The sequence below is a fragment of the Panthera tigris genome, chromosome C2, assembly GCF_018350195.1.
Source record: "Panthera tigris isolate Pti1 chromosome C2, P.tigris_Pti1_mat1.1, whole genome shotgun sequence".
NCBI classification, from domain to species: Eukaryota; Metazoa; Chordata; class Mammalia; order Carnivora; family Felidae; genus Panthera; species Panthera tigris.
The window spans coordinates 129,148,622-129,176,083 of record NC_056668.1 but is presented as its reverse complement, the minus strand read 5'-3'; the positions used below and the strand labels follow the sequence as shown (position 1 = coordinate 129,176,083).

General features: G+C 38.5%; 1 protein-coding gene across 2 annotated transcripts in view; it reads left to right on the top strand.

The window, feature by feature from the left end:
• Window positions 1-1,603: 1,603 nt before the first annotated feature.
• DNAJC13 (DnaJ heat shock protein family (Hsp40) member C13) overlaps window positions 1,604-27,462 on the top strand; it is a 124,875-nt gene continuing 99,016 nt past the window's right edge. The window contains exons 1-2 of one of the 2 annotated variants that reach the window (XM_042956644.1): window positions 1,604-1,925; window positions 20,932-21,012. In XM_042956644.1, the coding sequence (XP_042812578.1) occupies window positions 20,945-21,012 (68 nt within the window). In that variant the 5' untranslated portion in view covers window positions 1,604-1,925; window positions 20,932-20,944. The remainder of the gene's footprint in view (window positions 1,926-20,931; window positions 21,013-27,462) is intronic. The other variant, XM_007087386.2, reaches the window with a different exon arrangement.

Below are 27,462 nucleotides of genomic sequence, written 5' to 3'. Positions count from 1 at the left end.
TCCCAACTCTGAGAACCGATATTTGTCCCAAATATTGAACAGAGAGGCTGTGTGGAGGTTTACTATGTCACTGGCTTTGATGTTACAAGTTCTGTGACTGTATCTCTGCTTAACCTTTAGGAGTTAGGTCACCTTGGGCAAGTCTCTTGGACTGTCTTTGCTTCCTCTAAAAAATGAAAATAACACACTCCATACTGACTTCTGTAATTATTGGCAGGCTTTGCAACCTATAAAATGCCACATAAACCCGTTTCTGTTTCCATGGGATAAGACAAGAAGGCTCCTTAACTAAGCCCTCAAGTTTCTTTTTTCTTCTACCCTTCTACTCTGTTTAGGGTTCTGTCCACACCCAGCTATTCCTGACCCCACCCCTTAGATGCACCTTATCTTACTGCTGCAGTAAAGACTACTCTGAGCTTAAATGCGGTCTTTTTCTGCCCCAAGGTAGGGCAAAGGGTCAACAGAGTCAAGAAGCAAAACCTGTAAAAGTCACTGTCTACATTTTTCATCCTGCAATCACCATCTCTAAAAACAAGTCAACCGCTGAAAAAGACTCTGATAAATCAATTTCAGCATTGCTCTGCAGAATATTAAATCCTTCATCAGACACCTTTAACCCACATGAAATAATGTATCCATGCAAGTCACCCCCATTCATCTTTTGAAGTTTGCAGCAGCATAATTTGTTTTTGAACTGCGGTCTTTAGAGTTCAGGTCTGGGAGGGGAGACTGAAGTTCCTTTAACTTTTGCTCACAGGTGAACACACAATGTCCCTTCTTTCCTCTAACCTGACGCCCCGCCTCCAGCTCCCTTGTGTGCTCAGGGGAGAGGCTATTGAGGGCACTGACCACGGAGTCAGACTGCTACGGTTCAAATACCAAGTCCGTTACTGTGGGAAGGAGCCTTAATTTATCTGCAAAACAAGGACAATTCCTACTTCAGAGTTGAGGATTAACTAACGCAAATAAAACCCTTGACACGTGATCAGCCGACAATAAGTGGAGCTATCAGTATTATCTCCTCGGCCCTACCATCGACGGAAAGCCGGAGGCAACACCTAAGTTTTAGTCTTGGCGACCCCCCCAGACCAGCAAAAATTTAAGCCCTCAAACTGTCGTTCTGGAAGTTTTAATAGTGGTGAACCTGCTGACTCGCAATCCAGCCAAACCGCGTAGTAGGCTGACTCTTCGGATTGCCTCGTGGATATTCCACGGCACTTGAAGTCCAGCGCGAAGCTGCGGAAAGGATTTAAAACAGGACATCTGGGACTTAACAGCGTAAATATACGGACCGCACAACACCCGGCAGGACTCAGAGCCACACGCCGAAGGGCGTGACCTTAGGAGAACACGCCGGAGGGGCGTGGCTCTACCCGCGAGGGCGCGCGCGCTCCGGGGTGGGTGCTTCTCGGCACGCACCAAGGGGCGGATCCCCCTCACGCGCTGCGTGGACTCCGGATCCTACAGCTGGCCTCGTCACTTTGCGCATGTGTAACTTTTGGGGGGCGGGCGGGTCGTAGAACGCGGAATTTCTGGGAAAAGGGGGCGAATGGGATGGGGAGAGCCGAGAAATGCCTGCGGGAGGGCGGGACAGAAGGCGGAAGAGTTGAAATCAGCTGACCGGGTCTCGTGACAGCCTGGGCGGTGGCGACGCAGGCGTATTGGAGCACGGTCGCTGAAAGCCTGAGTGAAGATGGCGGCCTCCAGAGTGAGCCTCTGAGAGGCAGAGGGAGGAGGCGGAGGGGGCGGGGAGGCCGCGCCGCCGCGGCACCAGGAACCCGCGGCAGCGGAGCTACAGGGCCCCGACCGGGGAAAGGGGAAGTGGTGAGGCGGAGGAGGCCGGGGTGCACCTCATCTCACTCCGGACGCGGAGCCGGCGGCGGCGGGAGGAGCTCGGGCTGGAGCCTCTCCAGCCTTCCGCGAAGGTAAACCGCTCTGGGCACCGGCCTCTGGGGGCTCTTTCTTACCCCCTTCTCACGCCACGGATACTTGAGGGGCCGAGGACAGGAAAAAGAGGGGTGGTGTCTTGGCCTTCAGCTGCTAAGGAAAGCAGATTACCCTCCCCCAAGGCTGCTGGTCTGGTTCCTCCCGTCGGATCCCCCGTGTCTAAGTGACAGTCTCCCAGGGTGCTGCCTTGTTCAACCCCACCACTCTTTTTTGGCTTGGTTTTTCGTTTTCTACCCACCGTGGCCCCCCAGATCCCCTCTGTACAGCCTTACCCCCACACACCCCTGACTCCCTTCTGGACTCCGCCCTCGGGGTTCCCTTCCAGCCCTCTAGTCTGAACACACTTTCTGCTGGATGCCGGCAACTCTCGTTTCCTGGGGTCGGCGACCCCCTTTTCCCCCCACGTCCGGTATAGACTTCTGGACTTTCTTTGCTTAGCTTTGTTTCGTTTTGTTAGGAGATGGGGAGCACCCGCGTTTTTTTTTTCTCCAGTCTCTCCTTTTTCCAAAATCAAGTTTATCCTCTAAGGTTTTTCCTTTTCCTGCAGGGAAGCTTATTTTCAGTGGTCTTCTCCTTCACTGCCGTGATTTTTGCCTTTGAATGTGGCCTTTGGATTAGGTGAAGTAGGACTGAAATGCTCAGTGAACTGGCAGTTGAACGCAGATTTGAGTACACCGAAGAGTGTCTTCCCTTAAACTGCGTTGTTGCAGGGTGTTCAGTTAACCACTCTTGTGTTGAGATTGTTTTATCAGTTGATGTCTTGAGATTGTATCCTTTATTAGTTGTTGGGGGGGACAGTAAAAAAATCTCCCCCTAATGTGGCCATGGTTTCCCAAAGTGATAATTTCCCTTCTCTGCTTTCCCTTTTACCCTGCCGTGATTCCCCTAAAAAAGGAGGGTCTCTCTACCTGATGTTTTTACGTTCTCTATTAAGGACTTTACACTATGTAGGGTTATTTTGAGCCTCTTGGAGTGTAATGTCTTCGGGGGAAAAATTCAGAATATTTCTTCAGGATCTACCCTAGTGATTGTCTTACTGTATTATTATTATTCTTTTTTACTTTATAGGGCTGATGCATTTCTAGGTTTGAAAATACTGTCTGCAGAGTTTGAGGAAATTACAGTGGTTAGGTTTTGTAGTATATTATCAGTACTCTCTGAGTCTATAGGGGTATGAAATAGGACTTGCCCTAAAAAAATTTATTTATTTATTTATGTATTTAGAAAACTGCTTGTGAGAAACTCCGTATCTGAAAAGGACTTGATTCGTGTTTCTTGGGTTTCTGGAAAGTGCTTTAGTGTTTAAACTGAATGTAGTATATAACCTAAAACCTTGTTAACATTTTAAATGTAATATGAAACAGTATTTAAACAGCTGTATCTCAAACTTGGCTTTTGCTGTTAATATTACAATGGGATATATGTCCTGTTTAGAAAATGTTACACTGTATTCCTAGCTTGAAAACAGGAAATAGAACATATTACGGGAGGAAAAGAGGAGTCAGAGGGTTATTAAGAGATAGGAATGTCAAGAACCTTAAGCTTATAGTCCGGTTCATGGAAAATACCAGCATTTCTATTCCACTGGGAGGCAATGGATATTCCTCTTTTTCTAAAGTGGCAGTAGTAAATAGTCTATAAAATATATGAACACTTTCAGTGCAAAAGTTAAGGAATGATGGGAAGCAGGCGTTATTTGTAAGAATTTAACTTTACCCACAAATAAATTGAAGCTGGTTGCTAAGTTGGATGTAACAATGCTGGCTTTATTAAATTTGTAGAAAGGTTGATAGTTGAATCTGGTTCTCAATAGATACTAAATTACAGTTGAAAAGAAAAGGACCTGTTTTAATTTGGCTCAGTTCCTTAACCAATTCTGTTTACACAGGTGATTTTGAGATTTCCATTGCACTTTTCCCCTGCTTCTCTGATTGAGGTACTTAAAATGAGTAAATTAGATGCAAGACTGTGCAGATAAACTGTAACAAAAATTTGGTTGCTAATAGTTTTAGGCCTAAATGTTGACTGTAATATCTAGCAGGGGTTAAAGGGGAGGTGTTTTGAAAGAAATCCTTTAAGACAGTGTTTCTCAATTTCATTAAACCTAATAAAGACCCCCTTTTTTATTCCAAATAATTTTTAACACCTGCTTTATTGTCCCAAGATAGTTTTTAAATAATACAGCCACCTCTGGCTTTGGTCCTGGGATAAAAAGAAGCTTTGCTCTCACTGTTGCACCAGAAAAGAATGGGACTAACTTTAAATTCATGACTTTTTTTTTTTTTTTTTTTGGAAATCTGTCAAAAAACTGAGGTCACAGAGCAGACTACTAGCCCAGAATTTAAGGAGACAGAGTAGACTTGCATTCAAATTCACCTTCATTGGACACAGCTGGGTATTGGCAAGAAGCGTTGAGCTGAAAGAGCTGACAAATTGATGAAAGCTGAGTATACCTTTTTCCACGCTTTTTCTCCACAAACTCACTGGGCATTCCTAGAAAAGATTGGAAAGAACCTTGAGGAATGTCTGTTGTTGGTGCTGACTTAGAGGAGGAAAATAGCAGTTCTCAGGAGAGGCACAAAACTCTGATTCTTTCTCTTTGCTTTTATGGAGCAAAAACCTTAATCTGTGAAGGGAAGGATATCTCTGCTGGCCTTGTTGGTGAGCATTCATTGAGCTGGGGGAAGACCAGAAAAGGCGAAAGAATCTTCTCAGGGAGGGGCACTGAGCTTAAAATTGCTGCCAGCGTGAATAAGATCATACCCCTGAGATCCAGAGATCTAGTGTATGCCTAAGACTGAACCTTAATTGAACCACAAAGACTATCTCCAACCCCCTACCATCATAAGAAGTTTTGAGTAACAAGTAAATGCAGAGTATTACTAGGTGAGGAACTAGATTATGCAAAGAGTACAGCACAAAGGATCAAATAGACATTGCTTTAGTAAACTGTCCCTCACCATGGGCACCAGCTATTCTGCACATTTGAAGCCTGTCGTACACTGAGAATAACCACAGCAACAGCACATCAAACCCAGCCTAACTTCTAAACAGATCACAAACACTGCACTAAAGACCTAGCAAAGACAAGCCCATTTTCAGTTACCAAATTTATTTGCCTCAGTCTCTCTTGTTCTGTACATGTTCAGCTTCCAACCAAAAATTACGAGGCATGCTAAATGGACAAATTTTTTTCTCAAGAGAAAGCAATTACCAGAAGTACACTTAGATTAACGTAGATGCTATTATCTGATAGGCAGTGTAAAATAACTATAATGTTAAATGTTGAACAGAAAAGTGGACAGTGTGCAAGATGAGATGGGTGGTTTCACCAGATAGAAACTATAAGAAAGAATCAAAAGAAATACTAGAAGTATTAATACACAGTAAAGAAATGAAGAATGCTTTGGGGCTTATCAGAATTGACATAGCCAAGGAAGGAGTCTGTAAACTTACAGATGATAGAAGAAATTACCCAACTGAAACATGAAGTTAAAAAAAAAACACCCAAGAGCTTGGGGATAGTATCGAACATTTTAATATATAATGACTGAAATCACAGAAGAAGAGAGAACAGAGCAGAAGAAATACTGAAATGTTTGAGGAAATAATAGAAAATTTTCCAAAATTAATGTCAGACATCAAACCACAGATCCGGAATCTTAGAGAACACCAAGAAAAATACCCATGCCCCCCAAAAACTCAAAATACACCTTGACATCATATTTAAATTGATGTAAACAAAGGAGAAAGAAAATCTTGAAGGTAGCCAAAGAGAGACCTGTACAGAGAAACAAAGAGTTAAAGTAGAGAGACCATGCAATCAAAAAGACAATTGAGTGACAACTTTACTGGAAGAAAAAAAGCAAAAATATTTTTCAACAATGAAGACAAAATACATTCTGAAACAAAAGCCAAGAGGACTCAAAGTGTAATCTTTCCATTTACATGATAGTTGCATTCCTAGAAAATTATACTCATATTAAACTCTGCAAAATGTACTTTGTGATTTATATTTAATACAGAATTAAAATTGGCATTAGTTATAAGTAGGTTTTTATGGATGTGAATGCCCACTTGGATATTTGAAAGTCAACTAAGGGTAGTTCTTCAACCCATAGGACTGTCTTATACATTGAGGAGTATCTAGCTCCATTCACTGAATCATAGTACCATAGTTCCCCCATCCCCCTTTATTCACTTTTCACAGTTTGAATTACTCAAGGTCACTAGCAGTCCAGAATCAGATGATCCTCCTGATGTCAGAAGGTCAGTAATAGCTAATGCTATGTTACAGTGCCTGTGTCATTCCCCTCATGTAATCTCATCACATAGGTATTTTATCTCAAATCAGGAGGAGACTGACAGTACAGTAAGATATTTTGAGGGACCATAGTCCCATAACTTATTGCAGCACGTTGTTATAATTGTTCTGTCTTATTATTAGTTATTGTTGTTAATCTGTTACTGTGCCTAACTTCTAAATTAAACTTTATTATAAGTAAATATGTATAAAGACAGTCAATATAGGATTGGATACTATGTAGTTTCAGGCATCTACTAGGGGTCTTGGAACACATTTCCTATGGGTAAGGGGCAGGGGGACTACTGTAGTGTTTCTAATCATAGTGTCTCATGGGGCAGCATCCTGCCCCAACCATTACTGTAAAATCGTAGTCAGTAGTTTTCAATACATTTTTCTGCTTCAGCAGTTTTCACATGCTCAGCACATGCCAGTCAGTAACATCTCTTGCAGTATGGAATGATTCCTAATTGTGGATACTCCTTTGAGAGTCAGTGATTTAGGGATATTTTTGTAGTAAGTAACTTAAGCCAGCATGGTTGTGATCATCTTTGCTAACTTAGACACAGTTACATTTGCAAAGTACAGTTAAGTATGGTTCACTAAGATGTTTATCAATAAAGATAAACATAATTTGCTAGTAGCTCTTTTCACATGCTCCTAACTTTATTCAACAGCCTGCATATTTGAGTTTTACTTGTACTTTTATGGACTGCTTATAAAGAAGAGTGATCTCTAAAACAACAAAGTTAATTCATTGGGATTTTATAGTTGAAGCATTATAAGTTGCCCTTAGAAGTGACCACACTGCCTAAGCAGTGTTCACATATTTAGCACATGGCCGTTGGTAATATCTCTGTGCAGTTGATGAGTAAAAATGTGATACATATTTTTTAAATTTGAGAGAGAGAACGAACATGAGTACCTGTAGGCACCAGCAGGGGAGGGGATAGAGAGAGAAGGAGAGAATCCTAAGCAGGCTTTGCACTGTTAGCACGGAGCCTGATGTGGAGCTCACAATCATAGACCGTGAGATCATGACCTGAGCTGAAATCAAGAGTCGACTACTTAACGAACTGAGCCACCCATGTACCCCAAAATTTGATATTTTGATGAACAGATCAAAAATAAAATCCCAAAGCAATCTAAAATAATTACTTATATGTTTTGATTTTGTCAAGAATAGTTGCCAGAACACAATGGAAGGATTGATAAGGTTATGAATATAGGAGATTCCCCCTAATATTTCATAAATCCTATATTATAATATTTACATTTTTTTACATGTTTTTCAGACATGTATTCCTTAGTCATCTAGTGCTAGGAGGTTTTTCTCTCCCTCAAACTTCTACTTGAGATGCAGAATGTATTTTGGATGTTTATCAAATCTTAGAGTAGTTAAAGCCATTCCCTCGCCCCCAGCCTTAGATCTGCTGGGTTTAATTTTAAAAGTGGAATTTTCCTTTTTTTTTTTGTTCTTTTTTCTTTTTTTTAGTTCACTGATAGATTTGGGAGTGTTCTGTAAAATGTGAAGAACTATAGGAGAGTTAGGAATACTAGGGAAATTTCAGAAAGAGCTAAAGGAAGACCTAAATGTTGTTGCTATTTTGTGTTAGGTGAAAGGGAAATTACAGCAGCCTAAATGTGTCTTTTTTTTTTTTTTTTTAAGTTTGTATATTTATTTTGTGAGGGGGGAGAGCACAAGCAGGAATGGGGCAGAGGGAATCCCAAGCAGGCTCTGCACTGTCAGTGCAGAGCCCAATGCAAGGCTCAATTTCACCAACCGAGAGATCATGACCTGAGCCACCCAGGTGCCCCAACTCCTTGTCTTTTAATAGTGTATTTGCATATTAGGATGCTTACTATTAAACTTCCTCTAAGATGTATTTGTAATATGCTTAGGTAATTAAACCCCTATTATGCATTTACTGTAGTGATAGAAAAAACAGCAACAAGTTAAACATGGCAATTGAAAGTCTCTTTTACCCATTAGGGTCTACTTAGTGTAACAGCAAGATTATTAAGTACCTGTTTGTGAGCTGAAGAAGAGCTTATTGAACTAGTATGTTTTGTTCTTGCAAAAGCCAGGTTAGCTTCAAAGATAGAAATTATGTCTAAAAATTTTCAAGAATGTGTACAAACTAAAAATATGTAAATGATCAGTGACATTGATTTCACAGTATTTGCTTAAGTGGACATGTTTGCAGTTTTTAGGTGAATATTCAGGGCATTTTTTAAGTTTTGGAAAGGAGAGTCATAATCATGTGTCTTTCTTGGAAAAAAACTTTTTTTTGTTACAACAGATAGAGGTCTGTTTTGTGAAAAGTAAGAATTATTCCCTCAGATGAAATCAGCATACATGTGATTAAAATATAGAGAGCAATTTTTTTCAGTGTTTGATTTATATTGAATAGGAAAGGCCAACAAAATTAACTGCTGTGATATTTATGCTTGCCCTTCCCCTGATTAAGATAATATTAAAAGTGTTCTTTTAGATTTAGGGTTTGCTTTTGAGTTTCCCTTGCCCTTTTATTTCATGAATATATGTCTGGTTTCTAATTGGAAAGGAATGGGTTTTTTTTAAAAATGGGTAGGTGGGGGCGCCTGGGTGGCTCGGTCGGTTAAGCGTCCGACTTCGGCTCAGGTCATGATCTCACGGTCCGTGGGTTCGAGCCCTGCGTCGGGCTCTGTGCTGACAGCTCAGAGTCTGGAGCCTGTTTCAGATTCTGTGTCTCCCTCTCTCTCTGACCCTCCCCCGTTCATGCTCTGTCTCTCTCTGTCTCAAAAATAAACGTTAAAAAAAAAATTTTTTTTTAAAATGGGTAGGTGGATCTTAGATTATTTTAGAAGTATTTAAAAGCTCATTTTGATACATCAGTGCAAAGGTTTCAGTATTGTAACTTTGGGGCAATTATTTGGAGATCTGTTGGTCAGCTGAAATTTGATAATACCACTGGCTTTCTTTGCTAACCACATTTATCTCTGGAGTTAGTGGGTTCTTCAAGTTTAGAAAGCTGAGGTAGGATGTATTCAAACCTTATTTTGTGATCTGTTTAATAAAGATCCCTATACAGTAGGTATTATATAAGTTACATTTACTGCTTTGTTGTTTATTTACAAGGAAATGCTTTTACTTATACTTGTGTTCTATATTAAAACATGAAGCTGAAAATTAAAGATTAAAGTTCATATCTGTTTTCCCCCATACACAGAACATTCTAAGACAATCTAGTTGTAGCTTTTTAATCTGGGTAAAAATTAACATTCTGTTAACTATATTTTGTGCTTGCTTTGGCAGCACATCTACTAAAATTGGAATGTTAAATATATTTTTACCTTTTTTTGAAACTGAACTAGCCACTCATATTTTGAAATCAGTTACAAATAAAACTAGGCCTTTAAGAAGCTAGTATTAAGGGGTTCTCTTTTTGGTTATTACTCAAGATTATTAGCTTTTGCCTTAGCAGTGGTTCTCCTTCTCCCTGCATTTTTAATAGGATATAGCTGTATGAGGAAATATTAAGTTGATAAATTAGTTCCTATCATATGACTATATACCATATTTTCTGGTGTAGTGTTACAATGTAGCAGAAAAATATTTCTCTTATAGGAGAATTTGGTCAGAAAATAAAGGTAAATGCAGTTTCCCTCCCCAAATAAATTTTTCATCTATAGCCAGGTTGAAAGAACTTTACATTACATATTCATATACTCGTCTCCCAAGATTTTCACATTAACATTACTGTACTTTATCATATTTCTATCCATCTTATTTTTTAATGCATTTCAAACAAACTCGTGTTTTTAATTCATTACTTGAAAGCAGAGTTAATTGTTCATTTTACAGACTGGAAGTGGAAAAATTAGTATCTTGCCAGTTCTCTCCCAAGTTGTAATTGCGTAAAAATTACTCTGTTGGTCATGCAAAATGTGTGCGCTTTAAAGGCAGATAGCCTTTATTAAAGCCATTTCCTTAATTTATTCACTAGTGTATCACATAAGAATCCCCAACTTAACAATAGTTTGACCTAAACTTTTTCAACTTTATGATGGTGTGAAAGTGGTATACATTCAGTTGAAATGATACTTTGAATTTTGGTACTTTCTTCAGGCTAGCACTATGTGGTAGCATACTCTCATGATGCTGGGCAGTGGCAGTGAGCCACAGCTCCCAGTCAGCCACACAGTCACAGGGTGAACAACTGATACGCTTACAACCATTTTGTTCTTCACTTTCAGTATGGTATTCAATAAATTACATTGAGATATTCAACACTTAATATAAAATAGGTTTTGTATTAGATGATTTTGCCCAACTGTAGGCTAATACAAGTGTTCTGAGTACATGTAAGGTAGGCTAGGCTAAGCTATGATGTTCGGTAAGTTAGCTGTATTAAATGCGTTTTCAGCACATTATGGGCTTATCAGGATGTAACTCCATATGAAGTCAAGGCACAACTATTTTTCTGAGTATACTCATACATGTCTGGCTAAATGAAGTCTCTGTTTTTACTTAAGACTTGCACATAACGTTTAATTTTGCTATGTGTGCAAATTCTTTTGCTTCTAGCTTGGCTGTAATCTGTCTGCTTGGGTGCTGTGGTATCCAGGCGGTTTAACCTGCTCTTTGTTCTTAGTATCAATTTGATGTAGGCTCCTGCTCAGTGTAGACTGTCAGATCCTGTGGTTTTGTGTCACAGTTGTATCTTCTGAAAGATCTTATTTTATTCATAAATGATCTTAAATGGATTGCCAGTTTTTGCTGCCAGTAATAAATTAGAGAATGTTAAGAACATTAGATGTTGTTGGAAAGCATGAAGCAAGGGAACTCATGAATAGGGTGAATCTAGCCAAAATGCCCGTGTTGTCCTGAATTTGACTTTTTAACCCCTGGAAGAACACTTCTCTCAAAATAACAAAATGCAAAATTGCAAAAAAGCTCTGTTGGTGGTGTAATATTAAGATTTGGAATGAAAACAGGTGAAGCCAACTTGCAAACATTGGAGCCGCTTCCAATGTGATTAAGTTACAAAGGAAATGGAAGCTTGTGTTTTCTCATCAAAAAAAGGGTAGGTCTTTAAGAATTTGAAGAGGGACACTATTGCAGGAATGAAGGAGATGAAATTTAAGCAATAATTGGTTTGAACAATATATTCTTGCTAACTTGAGTAGCATCTCAGCAACTGGCAGGGTAGCAAGTGCTGATGATGCAGCTGCTACCAAGATCTCATCTAACAATTTTTTACATGTTCTTAGTTGGATACCTCAATGCTGTTTAGAGAATGTGCCTATAAGTGACTGTTACTGCTATTACCTGGTTGATGCTTGAGGGACTTGATATTAGAAATGTTGCAGATTTTGGGGGGCTTGGGTGATTCAGTCAGTTAAGCATCTGGCTTTGGCTCAGGTCATGATCTCATCTTTTGTGAGTTTGAGCCTGCATCTGGCTCTCTTCTCAGCACAGAGTCCACTTCTGATCTTCGGTCGCCCTCTCTCTGTCCCTCCCATGCACGCTCTCTCAAAAGTAAATAAACAAAAATTGTTGCAGATTTTCATGACTATTAATGGGAATTATGGTTGCTTATGAGTTTTTGCCTGTGAGCAATAATTTTAGAACCACTTTTAGAGCTTATTAAAGAATCTGTAAATATTAATGGAGAAATATGTAAATATTAAATGCAGCATAAATTATTTTTAGGGAGTGAAGTTCTTTTTTCCAAAAGTTTCTTAAATCATAGTTAACTTGTAAGTATCAAACATAAATTTATTTTTTTTAAGTTTTTATTCATTTTGAGTGATGGTGGGGGGAGGGAAGGGGAGGGGTAGAGGAGAGAGGGACAGAGAATCCCCAACAGGCTCTGTAGGGAATCTGATGCGGGACTCAAACCCATGAACCCATGAGATCATGACCTGAGCTGAAATCAAGAGTTGGTTAAGTGTTGGACTTCGGCTTGGGTCACGATTTCGTGGTTTGTGAGTTCGAGCCTCGCAGTAGGCTCTCTGCTGTCAGTGTAGAGCCTGCTTTGGATCCTCTTGTCTCCCTATCTCTCTGCCCTTCCCCTACGTGTGTGCGTGCTCTCTTTCTCTTTCTCTCTCTAAAAATAAATATTTAAAAAATAGTTTAAAAATAAAAATATTATGTTGGTTTCATCTAAAATTTCTAACCGATGAAATTCCAAATGTCTAAGAAGGAGGGGGTATTTATAATGTAGTAAGTATCATTGACTTGCAAAATGGTAGTATTTTATAGGACTAAAGTTGCAATAAAGAAAAGCTAAATGTTAGGTTATAGTTGGCTTACGTAATTTTTAAAAATTTCATCTATCGTGGGGTGCCTGTCTCAGTTAAGTGTTGACTTCAGCTCATGTCATGATCTTTTGGTTGGTGGGTTCGAGCCCACCCACCTCCCATCTGTGTCTCCCTCTCTCTCTGCCCCTCCCCTGCTCATACCCTGTCTCTCAAAAATAAATTTTTAAAAAAAGTAAAAAAAAAAAAAAAATTCATCTATCATGATTATCTGGACCTGTCATATATTTTTTTCTTTTTTAAAAACCCTTTTAGGTAAGATAAATTGGAAGAGTAAAATAACAATGGATAATAAAATGACACCCTCATATTCCATCCAGATTAAGAAATATATATTCCTTAAAAAAACTTTTTTTTTTTTAAATTTGAGAACGAGAGCATGTGTGCACATGTGCAAATGGGGGAGGGACAGAAGGAGAGAGAATCTAATGCAGGCTCCAGGCTCAGTGCTGAGGCCCACAAAGGGCTCCATCCCATCTCCCTGGGATCATGACTTGAGCCAAAGTCAAGAGTCAGATGCTCAACTGACTGAGCCACCCAGGTGTCCCTGTTGCTGTAGTTAATTTTGAATGGGCGGGTGAATACTAATTGATTAAGACAGTAAAACACTGTACTTTTGAAAATAACAATTCCAACTGATATTTGTTGGTAATATATATTAAATAGTACAAGGATTGAAATTAATAGAGAAAAGACTTAGGATCAAGTAATTTAATAACACCTTAAGAGATACAGGACCCTGGAAGCCTGAAAGAGAGAGAATTCTAGAAAGATAAATATTTCATATCTAGTACAGTACTATTTATTTAAAGTACAGTAATAACTATTATGATTGCAGTTAATATTTTTGAGTGCTTATTCTGAGCCAGCCATCACATTCTCCCCTTTATTTGAGTTATCTAATTTAGTCTGCACTAAAGCTCTTTGTTAACGATGCTTTTCTCTCCCTTTCATAGATGAACCTTGATTCCGAGAAGTTAGGAAGCTTTTTTCAAAGTTATGCAGCCTGTAAATGGCAGTTATTACTAATATGTCTTTAGCCATAAGTAGTATTTTAAAAATTCACCACCCTTACTTACCTTGGTGATAGATTAAGTATTAAAACTAGTGTGTATACAGGGGTGCCTGGGTGGCTCAGTCCGTTAAACCTTCAGCTTTTTGGCTCAGGTCATGATCTTGCAGCTAGTTGGCTCAAGTCCCCTGTCAGGCTCTGTGCTGGCAGCTCAGAGCCTGGAGCCTGCTTCTGATTCTGTGTCTCCCTTTCTTTCTGCCCCACCCCTGCTCGGTGCGCACAGTGCACACTCTATCTCTCTCAAAAATAAATATTAAAAAACATTAAAAAAAAAAACTAGTGTGTATATTAATGTAGCTTGTGCTAGCCATTAGTTATGTTGATTGTGGTCTGGTATCTGTGCTACAGGGAAGTATTTGAAGGTTGTGTTACCAGATTAAATCATCACTTGAACACTACTTGGAAGACCCCAAGACTTGCACTCACTCATTTTCTAGTGGTTCTCTTGAAGGTGTTCCAAGTCTCACTTTGAATGATACATAATACAGAATTTCTTATCCCGTTTCTTCTGCATTTTCCTGATATTTGTGTATTGCCATTGTCTACTAATGAGTTATCTGTGCGTCTAGAAGTATTCTCATGGTCTGAAAGAGTGCTGTTTCCAGACCAGTTGCCTTCATTAGATGAAATGACTGTGTCACAAAGTGATTGAGGCTTTATGGAGAATATAAAATAGATTGACTTGAAAATTTGGAGATTAATATTATGCTGTTGGAAAGTAGGTCCTAGCCTCAGATCTCATTAATCTGGCTATATATTTTTTTTAATGTTTATTTATTTGAGAGAGAGAGAGAGGGAGAGAGAGCGAGCCAGAGAGAGGGAGACACAGAATCTGAAGCAGGCTCCAGGCTCTGAGCTGTCAGCACAGAGCCCAACACGGGGCTCAAACCAAGAACCATGAGAATATGACCTGAGCTGAAGTCAGACGCCCAACCGGCTGAGCCACCCAGGTGCCCCTAATCTGGCTATTTTAAAAGTTCAGTGTTCGTTAAAAGAATATTTTTGAGCTCCTTAAAGACTATCGTGGAATCATATATTGGTAGCAGATTTCTGTTATCTTATGTTCGTCTTGAACCCTTTGTTTAAAAAGTTTTTTTAAAGCTTATCTATAGGCAGAAATTTTTGAAAGTTTATTTTTAGATGGTAGAGTATTTCAGCCTTGGAGCCTTCCTTTTTCTTTTATTTATTTTGTCCTGTGTTGAGTATGGTAGTTTGTTTTATTGTTTGAAATTGTGTGAAGATAATAATTGGAACTCGTTCTAAGTTAATCCTGGAATGTGCTGTCAAATGATAAATCTGTAGTTACATGGTCAGAATGAATTTATTTTGATTTCCTAAACTTGAGGGAAGGTATTATTATTGAGGTTAAATACATGGAGTGTAGAGTTAAGCAGATTGAGTCCAAAGTCTGGCCTAACTACTTATTTACTTACCAGCTGTGTGACCTTGGGGAAGTGATATAAATTCTCTAACTCAGTTTTCTTGTCAATAAAATGGGGATCATCCTACCTGTACCATGGTAGAGGACAAAATGAGGTAGATAAATGCATAGGGCCTGGCTCACTAAAGCATAAGGAATACGCAGTAAACCCAGGTTTTGCATAATTTCAGGACGTGTTCTAAATCTTTTTATTAGGGTCACCATGCCTCCCCAATTTCAGTATAATCTTTACTAAGGGCTCAAAAAAGCATTATCCTGATTTCCATTATGAGGCTATGCAGACACTAGTAATAAATAGCATTGAATTATTCCATTATTTCTGGGGTTGACTTGGCTACTTAGGTGAGTGTCTCCTCCCTGTCTTACCTCTCAGATATACCTCTGCCTATATATATATTTAACATGGCTAAAGCAAGCTTTTTAGAGAGAGTAATTATCTTTTATAAAGGGCACTTCATTTTACTAGCCTTTTTTGGTGGTTGTTATTCAGGATTAAAGCAGTTATCACTTACTGCTTCCTAAAATATTAGAGATAATGGTCTGGTGTGCTGATTTTGGCCATAGGAACTTCTGACGTCCAGAGAGATGAGTACTTTTAAAATCTTACATTGTATTTTTCTGTCAGCATAGTTACCTACATCAGTATTTCTTCTGTCAGGTCAGGTGATCAATAGTTTAAAATTTTCTTAAATTTTATCGTGGTAAGAACACTTAACATGAGATCTGTCCTCATAACAGGTTTCTAAGTGTATGGTACTGTATTGTTAACTGTAGGCACCATGCTGTACAGCAGATCTCTAGAATTTAATTATCTCGCATAACTGAAACTTTATACCTGTTGATTAGCACCTCCCCATTTCTCCCACACTCCCATTTCCTGGTTGTGTCTAAGAATTTGACTAGTTTAGATAACTCATGATACTGCGTGGAGTCATGCAGTATTTGTCCTGCTGTGACTGACTTCACTTAGCATAATGTCCCCCAGAATTCACTCATGTCATATATTGCAGGATTTCCTTCTTTTTCAAGGCTGAATAATATCCCATTGTTTGTGTATGCCACATTTTCTTAATCCATTCACCTGTTGATAGACTTGAGGTTGTTTCCACATCTTGGCTTTTACAAGTAATGCTACAATGAACATGGGAGTGTTGGCTCTTCAAGATGCTAATTTTAATTTCAGTTCTTTTGGATAAATACCTGGAAGTTTGAATCATGGATCCTTTGGTAGTTCTGTTTTTAATTTTTTAGAAACTTCCATACTATTTTTCATACTGCCTACACCATTTTAAATTTCCACCAACAGTGTATAAAAGTTCAGTTTCTTTACATCCTTGCTAAAATTGTCTTTGGAGTTTGTTCTGATAATAGCCATTGTAACAGGTGTGAGTTTAAATCTCATGCTTTTGAGTTGCATTTCTCTGATAGTGACATTGAACATCTTTTCATATACCTGTTGGCCATTTGTATATCTTCCAGTAGTTTACTTTTAATATGTTAGGTCTTCTCTCCCTTTTTCCTTTTATCTATCCTAACCTAAGAACTCTCTGGATTGAGTTGGCTACTTAGGTATCTCATCACTTTCATCACTATCAAGTTCATATGTCTCCAGAAAGTTGTAGGTAAACCTTCTTGATGTAAACTTGTTTTAATTCCTCTCCTAAAAGATCTGTTTGAGTTACATATTTGCCCCCAAGTCAGCAATACTTATGAAATCATTCTTAAGGTTTTTTTGTTGCTTGTTTTTTTTTTTTTTTTTTCTGGGTTATGCTCTGAGTTTTTTTGGTGGGGGGGCTGTCATTTTTTTTTTATTAAATTAAAAATTTTTATGTTTTTATTTATTTTTGAGAGACAGAGCACGAGTGGGGGAGGCACAGAGAGAGAGACATACACAGAATTCAAAGCAGGCTCTAGGCTCTAGGCTCTAGGCTCCAGGCTCCAGGCTCCAGGCTCCAGGCCCCAGGCTCCAGGCCCCAAGCTGTCAGCACAGAGCCCCACGTGAGGCTCAAACTCATGAGCCATGAGATCATGACTTGAGCCAAAGTTGGGTGCTCAACTTACTGAGCCACCTAGGCACCCTTTCATTAAAATTTTTTTAGTGTTTATTTTTGAGAGAGAAAGAAAGAATGGGGGAGGGGCAGAGAGTGAGGGAGACACAGAATCCGAAGCAGGCTCCAGGCTTGAGGCTCCAAGCTGCCAGCACAGAGCCCGATGCAAGGTTCGATTTCACAAATCATGAGATCTTGACTTGAGCCAAAGTTGGATGCTTAACCAACTGAGCCACCCAGGCATTGGGGGTTATCATTTTAAAGTCTATTATTTTTCTCTCACTTCCATTTTAAATTTAAAGTCCCTTAATGATATCAGTCACCCTTCACTCAAATACATTTTCTTTTGCCACTTTTCCTAAGGTAGGCCCTTGGTACAGAGTCTGACATTCAGATATCTTAACTTATGACTCTAGGAATCCAAACTCCACTCTTTAATATCAGCCATCATCTTTTTTGTCTTCTTTATTTCCTTATTCCAGTCTTCAGTCATAGTATATAAGGGAAAGAGAATATCTCTAGACCTGTATTTTTCACTATTTTGGCACTTTATCGGAGATCCTATCTGAGTTTCTTTTCATCAGTATCATTTACTGCAAATGATTTAGAAGGCTGAGGAAATGTTTGCTGGTTTACTAAGTCTTCGTTGGCTGTTTCATCCCAGATACACGATGCAGGAAAAAACCAACAAAACACACCAACTGTCAGGACTATATTTAGCTGTCTCCATACACACTAGTAGGAAGATGTCAGTTGACTGTAATTTCCTCTCTGGTAACAGTAAAGGTTTCCCTAACCTTGCTGTTACTTGTGATTCTCTGATTCCTCAGAGCATGAGTTGATGCTTTTGCAGGTTTGGCAAAACTTTATTTAGGAGTACTTGTTAGAACATCAACTTGAAATGGATATCAGAGTTTCCCACGGGGTTGCTGTATGTCATTCATTCACTCAAATACTTAATGAGAACCTGTTTTGTGTCAGGCACTCTTATAGGCTCTGAGGTTTTTATATATATATATATATATACATACATACATATATATATATATATATATACACACACACACACACACACACACATATATATACATATATACACACACATGTGTGTGTGTGTATATGTGTGTGTGTGTGTGTGTGTGTGTGTATAATGAGCTTAACACACAAAAACGCTTCTGTCTGGATATGGTAGCAGGATTAAATAATAAATTTAATAAGTTGCATATTAGACTATTAAAGTTGCCATAGAGGAAAAATGAACAGGAATCAGAAGGATTTAAAGTGTGAAATGAGGAGAATGATTATAATTTATAACAGGATGGTTAGGGTAGGCTTTATTATAGAATTGACATCTGGGGCGCCTGGGTGGCTCAGTCAGTTGAGCATCCGACTCTTGATTTCAATTCTGGTCATGATCCTCATGGTCATGAGATAGAGCCCTGCGCTGGGTGTGGAGCTTGCTTGAGATTTTTCTCTCTCTCCCTTCCTCTCCTTCTGCCCCTGCCCTGCTTGCAGGCAGGTGTGCACACCCTCTCTCTCTTAAAAAAACAAACAAACAAACAAACAAAACTGACATTAGCACACAGATTTGAAGGAGGTGTGAGCCATATAGGTATCTAGAGGCAGAGTGTCCTACATAGAATGTAGAGGACCTTGCCAGTTTGCTAATACAAAAGCAAGTAGTAGGAATGAAGAAAGCAGTTTCAAAATAGAGGTGTCTTTTAAAATGTTTTTGCCCTGCAGGTATATGTACTCAAGAGAAAAAACTGTTCATACAAATGTTCATAGCAGCATGATTCATAATAGTCAAAAAGTAGAAACAACACAACTGTCCATCAACTGATGAATAAACAAAATGTGGTATATCTCTACAATAGAAGGAAACTAATCCATGCCAGAATGTGGATGAACTTTGAAAATGTCATGCTAGATGAAAGAAGGCAGTCACGGAGACTGCATTTTGTATGGTTACAATTATATGAGATGTTTAAAATAGGCAAAGTCATAGTGACAAAAGGTAGATTAGTGGTTGCCAGGTGCTGGGAGTGAGTGGAAATGAGGAGTGACTGCTAACTGCTAACAGGGTTTCTTTTTGGGGTGATAAAAATGTTCTAAAAACAGCCTTGGTTGTAGAACTCTGAATATACTAAAAACCCCTGACTTGTACACTTAAAAAGGGTGAGTTTTATGGTGTGTGAATTGTATCTCAAAAAGCTATTGCAAAAATGTTTTTGAATGAAAACGGTTTTGTTAAAATTATGAAAATAATACTTGCTGATTAAAAAAAACAAAACAAAACATTAGACCAGTGTATAAAGATATAAAGGGAGTTGAAGTGAACCATGATTCTAATGATTCAGTGTGCATTGACACTTTGGTATGTATCCAGTATTTTTAATTTTTTTTAAAAATGCATTTCTAATTAAAGGTAAGGAGAGATAGTCAAGTCACAAAAGATGAAATAAATGACCATATTCATTTTTTTTTTAAAGTTTATTTATTTATTTTGAGAAAGAGCAAGCAGAGGGGAGCAGAGAGAGAGGGAGGGAGAATCCTACAGGCTCCCCACTGTCAGCTCAGAGCCCGACATGGAGCTCAAACCCACAAACTGAGATCATGACCAGAGCCAAAATCAAGAGCCAGACGCTTAACTGACCTGACCAAGCCATCGAGGTGCCTGACCATGTTCATTTTTAACTTTTATGCAGTATGAAGCAAATTATGTAGCATTTTCAAAATTTATCAGCCTTTCATTAGTTAACAATTCTACCGACTTATCCTGTACAATTAGCTAAATTTAAATTTTCTCATGAAATAAGTAGAGTCTGGATTTTATATACTTCTGGGTTATAGTCAATAAACTAATTTTTAAATATTGCATGTAACATGGTCCCTGTGCATATGGCTGGTAGGAAGCTATTACCGTGTGGTTTATCACACAAGTTTGAGAGTCCTGAACTATTTGGTCTATGTAACTCTTCAGCCAGAGGAGTCCACATACCGAATTGCTATAAAAGTTTCTAAACCCTTAACTGTCAGTTTCTGTACTTGGCTTGATGTTTGCAGTTACACTTTGAGTAGCATTGTTATACTATATTCATACAATGGAATAGCATGTAGACTTTAAAAATTTTAATTCCATAGAAGAAGGTTAATATTGTGTGAAAACAGGCTTACGCAGTACAATTGACAATCACAATTTTGTTTAAAAAACCCTATTCTAATTAGAAGAAGGGAGGCTAGGATGATTAGCTTTGGATGCTAGGATTTACTTTGTGAGCACTTTAGGTTTTTTTTTTTGTTTTTACTATGGACATGGATAACTTCTTTAATGAAAATGTTATTTTTAACTAAAATCGTATTTAGAGTGGGTCTCCTTTAAAGTGACAATGATAGCAGAATGGCTGGCACTTAGCTCAGCAAAAACTTTTTGGAATTGATTGGACACCTGGCAAACATTTTTAGGTGCTTGTATTGTGCCAAGGCATTGTTTGGTAATGTGAGATTTAAAGATTCATTTACTTTAACATTTTTTATTAGATTCTCTATTCTTGGGATGTTGAGGGCAATTTTTGTCCTTAAGAAACCAAGTGTAGTGGAGGGGAGCAGACAGACAGTCACAATATGGTGTGCTAAAGTGTGTGACAGAGAGGGGAACAGACCAGTACCTGTCCCTTTAAACCTTATGGACTTGTAGAATAAGTTGTGCCTTAAAATTAGTACTATATGGCAGGCTTTGACAGTATGGTATGTGAGATTCAGGAAAAACTCGAGGGATAACCGTACTAAATTCAGCCATATTTTTATCTTCTAGGTTTCAGCACAAAATGAACATGATTAGGGAAAATAAGGATTTGGCATGTTTCTACACAACAAAACATTCATGGAGAGGAAAGTAAGTATTTCTGTTGGTTTTATTTTTCGGTGCATCTATGAAGTATCATTTTAAACATAACTTTCAATATCTTGAGTAGTACCACACAGCTCAGTTATGCCATTTAGTCCTTCTCTTCTGAAAAATATATGTGCATATTTTAAATGCAAATGCTACACTTAGAATACATTATTGTTCTTTTTTTCTCTTGACATATCTGGTTTTCTGCTTCTGTGTTGGGAAGAAGTTGTTAAGAATTAAAAGTACCAGTTAAAAGGAAAACAGACCATCTATCTACCTCCTTAGATGCTGTCAGTTAATTATATGGTAGTGGCAGAGTATTAGCTTCACAACTTTATAGCCTGTGTGTGATCGCTCTGTTTTCATGTCCATTTGACTGTCAAGAGAGAATATGCTAGTAGTGCTTTTTGTAACCTTTCTTTAGGCCTATAATGAATTTTGAAAATTGGATTTGATCTTACCTTTTCCTTGAGAGGCAGTGACATTTTTTAGTAGCTTGCCTGGTCAAACCAAGATGTTGATGTTTGTGTTTCTTTTTTGTGAAATGAGTGGTAATTCCTACCCCTCACATTGCTGTAAGGATTAAATGAAGTGACATGGAGGGTGTGAAGGTTTTAAAATTATGACTTAAATAAATTGAGTATTCAGTGAATGGCACCTGTTGACCATCACCAAAAAAGTTTCCTCTCTAGCCCTTTTAAGTAGTAATAAGTATAATGAGTGTCCCACACTGTGACGAATAAGTGACCACGTTATTTCAAATCAGGCCTCAGATAAAACGTGCCATGTTCACAAAGCCAATACCCTTAGTTCTTTTTCTGAACTTTTCATTTTTTAGGTAATGTAGTAACTTAGAGTGGTGCAACATGTGATTCTGTAGTGTTTCTGGTTTGCATTAGCAAACTGACTAATTTTGAAAGATTAGAATGTTTAATTTTGTTTCCTTTTAGTAATTCAATTGTAGGAACTCCTAAATTAGGGAGCATAACGGTTACACTTGTAGAATATCTGTCTTGAAATTTTCTCTTCATTTAATTTCATTGAGCAAAGGTAGAAAATTGAGATATCCAAGGTAGTGTGAGTCTCTTTAATTCTTTGAATTAGCCCTAAAAAAATTGTATATTGGGATGATTTTATTTTTTCCTCAAGTGGTAGATTGCTCTGGTCATCATAATATAACTTCTATTTTTAATACAATTATACCATACTGATGTATTCTAAAGAACAAGCTTACTGTAATACTTCTTGCTTTGCTTGTCAGTAAATGTGATCATCTGGAAAAAACTTTTTTTGATGTTCTAGGAAAGTTGTGACTAAGACTTAAGATATTTTTTTTTTCTTTTGTAATAATTTGGAGAACTGTTTATGTGTTGTCAGTACATTTCCTTGCTTCCATCATTGACACCTTGAAACTTTGTTTTTATAACAGTTTTATTAAGATATAATTTACATAACATAAAATTCAGCTTTTTAAAGTGTACTCATTCAGGGGTACCTGGGTGGCTCAGTCGGTTAAGCGTCAGGTCATGATCTCATGGTTTGTGGGATCTCTCTCCTCTCCCTCTCCCTCTCCCTCTCCCTCTCCCTCTCCCTCTCCCTCTCCCTCTCCCTCTCCCTCTCCCTCTCCCTCTCCCTCTCCCTCTCCCTCTCCCTCTCCCTCTCCCTCTCCCTCTCCCTCTCCCTCTCCCTCTCTCCCTCTCCCTCTCCCTCTCCCTCTCCCTCTCCCTCTCCCTCTCCCTCTCCCTCTCCCTCTCCCTCTCCCTCTCCGCTCTCTTGTGTGCTCTCATTCTCTCTCTCTCTCTCTCTCTCTCTCTCAAAAATAAATACTTAATAAAAATAAAGTGTACCACTCCACGGTTTTTAGTATATTTAATAGAGTTGTGAACCATCACCACTAACCATTTTTAGAACACTTTCATCACCTCCCCAAAAATCTTCTGTAATAATTAGCAGTTGCTCCTCTTTTCCCATCTTTCCAGCATCTGGCAGCCACTAATCTACTTTCTGTCATAGGATTTGCTTATTTGGCATATGTTACATGAATAGCATCATAAATTATGTGGTCTTTTGTGACTCTCTTCTTTCACTTAGCATAATATTTTCTTTTGTTTTTCACTTAGCATAATATTTTCAAGGTTCATCCATATTGTAACTTGTGTGAGTAGTTCATTCCTTTTTTTTTTTTTGTGCCAATTGTATGGATTTATCACATTTTGTTTATCCATTCATCAGTTGATAGACATTTGTTTTGTTTCTACTTTTTTACTGTTATGGATAATGCTGCTATAAATGTTTATGTGTAACCTTATGGGTGAATGTGTATTTCCTGTTCTCTTGGGTACATACCTAGGAGTGGAATTGGTGTTGTATGGAGTTATATGGAGTTATATGGTAATTCTGTATTTAACTTTTTGAGGAACAGCCAAGCTTTTCCAAAGTGGCTGAAACATTTTACAATTTTATCAGTGTATAAGGAATCCAGTTTCTCCACTTCCTCACTGACATTCGTCATTGTCTTTTTTTTATTTTAGCAATCCTAATGGAGAACTGGTGTCTTGTTGTGGTTTTATTTTTTTAATTTACTTTTTAAGGTTTTTAATTTTTATTTTAGAGGAAAGCGTGTGTGCATGCATGCATGTGCACAAAGGAGGAGTAGAGGAGGGGGAAAGAGAAAATCTTAAGCAGGCTCCATGCTTAGCATGGAACCTGACACAGGGCTTGATCCCCTGACCCTGGGATCATGATCTGAGCCAAAATCAAGAGTCTCAGATGCTCAACCAACTGAGCCACCCAGGCGCCCCTCTTGTTAGGGTTTTAATTTGCATTTCCCTGATGACTAAAGTATTGAATACCTTTTTTGCATGTTTGTTGGCCATTTGTATATCTTTCATAAGATGTCTTTTCAAATCCAAACCCATTTTAATTGGGTTATAAATGCTCATTATATGTTCTGAATACAAGTTGCTATCAGATACATGACTTGCAGGTATTTTCTCTCATTTTGTGGGTTGTCTTTTCACTTTCTTGATAGTCATCCACTGAAGCACAGTGTTTTGATTTTGATGAGATCCAGTTTATCTTTTTCTTTTGCTGTTTGTGCTTTTGTTGTCCTAAGAAGCCATTATTTAACCCATGTCTCAAAGACATATCCTATATCCTAAGAATTTTATAGCATTGATTTTGGGTTAATTTTTGTATATAATGTGAAAAAGGGATCCAACTTCATTCTTTTGCATGTAGATATCCAGTTGTCCCAGCATCATTTGTTGAAGAGATTATTCTTTCCTCATTGAATTGTTTTGGCACTCTTGTCAAAAATAATTGGCCATAAATGTAAAGGTTTATTTATGAATTGCCAGTTTTGTTCTGTTAATCTATATGCTTGTCCTTATGCCAACACTATACTGTCTTGATTACCGTGGCTTTGTATTAAATTTTAAAACTAGGAAGTTTCAGGTCCCAACTTTTTTTACTTACAACATTTGGCTATTCTGGGTCTCTTGCATTTCCATATGAATTTTAGAGTCAGCTAGTCAGTTTTACAAAAAAGGCAGCCGTAAGCAGTAAAGATGAATAAATATTTTTCCTTTTTTTTTTTATTTATTTTTTTTAATGTTTATTTTTGAGACAGAGAGAGACAGAGCATGAACGGGGGAGGGTCAGAGAGAGGGAGACACAGAATCTGAAACAGGCTCCAGGCTCTGAGCTGTCAGCACAGAGCCTGACGCGGGACTCGAACTCACGGACTACGAGATCGTGACCTGAGCCGAAGTCAGCCGCTCAACCGACTGAGCCACCCAGGCGCCCCTTTTCTTTCTTAAGATATGCCTAAATTACCATCTTTACTTCTTAACATATTTCCCTTGTTCCCGTTTCATGTTACCTTTGTAATAGTTTTCATGTGTTTCATTTTGCAGCCACTACTCATGTTGTTACCACTTCAGGTCTGTTCACTCAGTATAGTCTTCCTGGCTAGCAAAGTAACCTTTTCTCCTACACTTGTCATTTTCCCACTTGGAAAGTACATAATTCTATGCTTGCTCTGGAAGGAGCAGGAAGAGGGAGTAGCTTTCAGGAGTAAAAAGCACTTTCATGAAAGAGCAAAGTTTCCTTTTTGGCCTAAGCACATCATTTCCGATAGGAAGGAAGATACATATGTTTCAGTTAAAGCAGAAGTGCGGTTTCACTTTGGGAAACTTGAGGGTGATATTCAGAATATAGTTCTTTGTTTTTTCTGGATGGAAATCACAAGTAAAACGTGGGCATTTACTTCTGGGTCACTTTGATATTTGCATATATTAATTGTAGCAAATGCTCTGAATTTAAGGGTGGCATTTTAGTATCTGAAAGGGATTTTAATACATTGGGATATATGGTAATCAGTCCATGAGATTAAATGGCAGATCCTTATGACATTCATATACAGTCAGTGCAGTGACTAGATACAGGAAATAGGAAAGGCGACTCGAAGTGAAGATCACAAATTTCTGATACCTTATGTGTAGAAATTGGAATCCTAGAAAAGAAGAGGTACTCTTTAGCTGCCTGGTATTAACATATGTCACCAACTCTGATCATCCTAGAAATCCTGAGTGTTTTTTCCCTTGATTTATTGATCCTGGCTCTTGATGCTGCCAGTCTCTAAACCTCAGATGAGTTCATCCTGAACACTTTTTGTGTATTCTTCATATAATTCTTTGTGCTTAATATTAATCTGGGATTTGAACATTTTTCACCCAGAAGTGCAAATAGGAATGTATCTGCTTTATAAGATTTTCATATTTTACACACAGTGTTGCATTAAAAGCTAGCTTCAAGGAGCAGAAGATACTCTTTTTGACAAATGATGCTATTCACCTGGACATGGACATGCAAAAAGGAGGGGGAGGGGAAGGATCTAAGTACACACTTTATACGTCTCACAAAAATTAACCCAAAATGTATCACTGACCTAAATGTGAAACACAGAACTCTTAGAAGATAACATGGGAGAAAATCTAGATGACTCTTGTGTTTGGTGATGACTTTTTAGATACAACACTAAAGATGTGACAATACATTCAAAAAAATGAATTGATAAGCTGGGTTTCATTAAAATTAAAAGTTTCTGCTTTGTGAAAAACCCTGTCAAGAGAATGTGAAGACAAGCTGGGAGAAAATATTTGTAGAAGACATTTAAAAAAGGACTATTATCCAAAATACACAAAGAATCCTTAAAATTCAACAGTAAGAAAACAACCTAATTAAAAAAATGAACCAAAGACTTAATAGAGATCTCACCAAAGAGATATACAGTTGGCAGATAAACATACGAAAAAATGCTTCATATCATAAGTCAGGGAAATGCAAATGTAGAGATACCACTATAAAACTATGGATTGGCCAAAATCCAGAGCACTGAACACCAAATGCTGGTGAGGATATGAAGCAAAGGGAACTCTCATCCAGTGCTGGTGGGAATGCAAAATGGTGCAGCCACTTTGGAAGACCGTTTGATGGTTTCTTAAAAAACTCCAAATCCTCTTTGGGAGGTTCTCGGGCCACATGGGGAGAAGCGGTTCCACTGCTGTAAGGACATTTGGTAGAGGCTGTAAGGCCACCTGGGCCCAGCAGACCCCAGAGAACGGCCATATTCGCTGGTGCTGGAACAAGGTCGTTGGGGGTGAAACCAGATGTGTGTTGTGATTTTCATAATCCCTGAGACGCTGCTGCTACAGTCTCGTGAACCTTTTCTGGGGCGGGCTGGCACCCGGTGGTTGCTCAGTGAGACCCTTCACAGAGGGGTGGAGCGGGTCAAAGCTGCAGTCCCTCAGAAGTGGGGGGCTGGGGAAGGCAGCCGCATCTGAGACAAAACTCAGGAGGGAGGTGCTGCCTGGGACCTGGTCATGGACGGCGTGGAAACGGCGAGTGGACGGAAGCTGAAGATGAAGGATAGGTGATTGCTAATCAGGGAGAACAGAGTTCCGATACTAGAGACTGGGTATCTGGGTGACCCCATTTTCACCGCTCCTCAGCATGCATATACGCACCTACAAGTGCCACAACAATCCACCCCGGAAGGCTAGCAGCGCCATCTAGTGGAGAATGGAGCCTTTACACTAAGCCCTGCCTAACTGAGCCAACCTCCCTCTTCAAGAACACAAGTCTCACCACTTGCTTAGCTTATGGACTATAAAGCGCTTCATAGTTTGACTTTTAGGGGAAAACGGAGTAATTTCAGTTGTATTTCAGTCTATTACCTGGTCCAACTATTCAATTTTCTTTCTTTCTTTTTTTTTTCTCTTTTTTGTTTTCTTTTTCTTGAATACAGAAAAACTTCATTTTTATTTTAAATTTTATTAAAAATATTTTTCTTTAATTTTTTTCTATATTTTTTACTGTTGTGTAAATTTTTTCAAATTGTTTTACTTCCATCATTTCATTTTCGTCTGCTTTAGTGTATTCATTTTT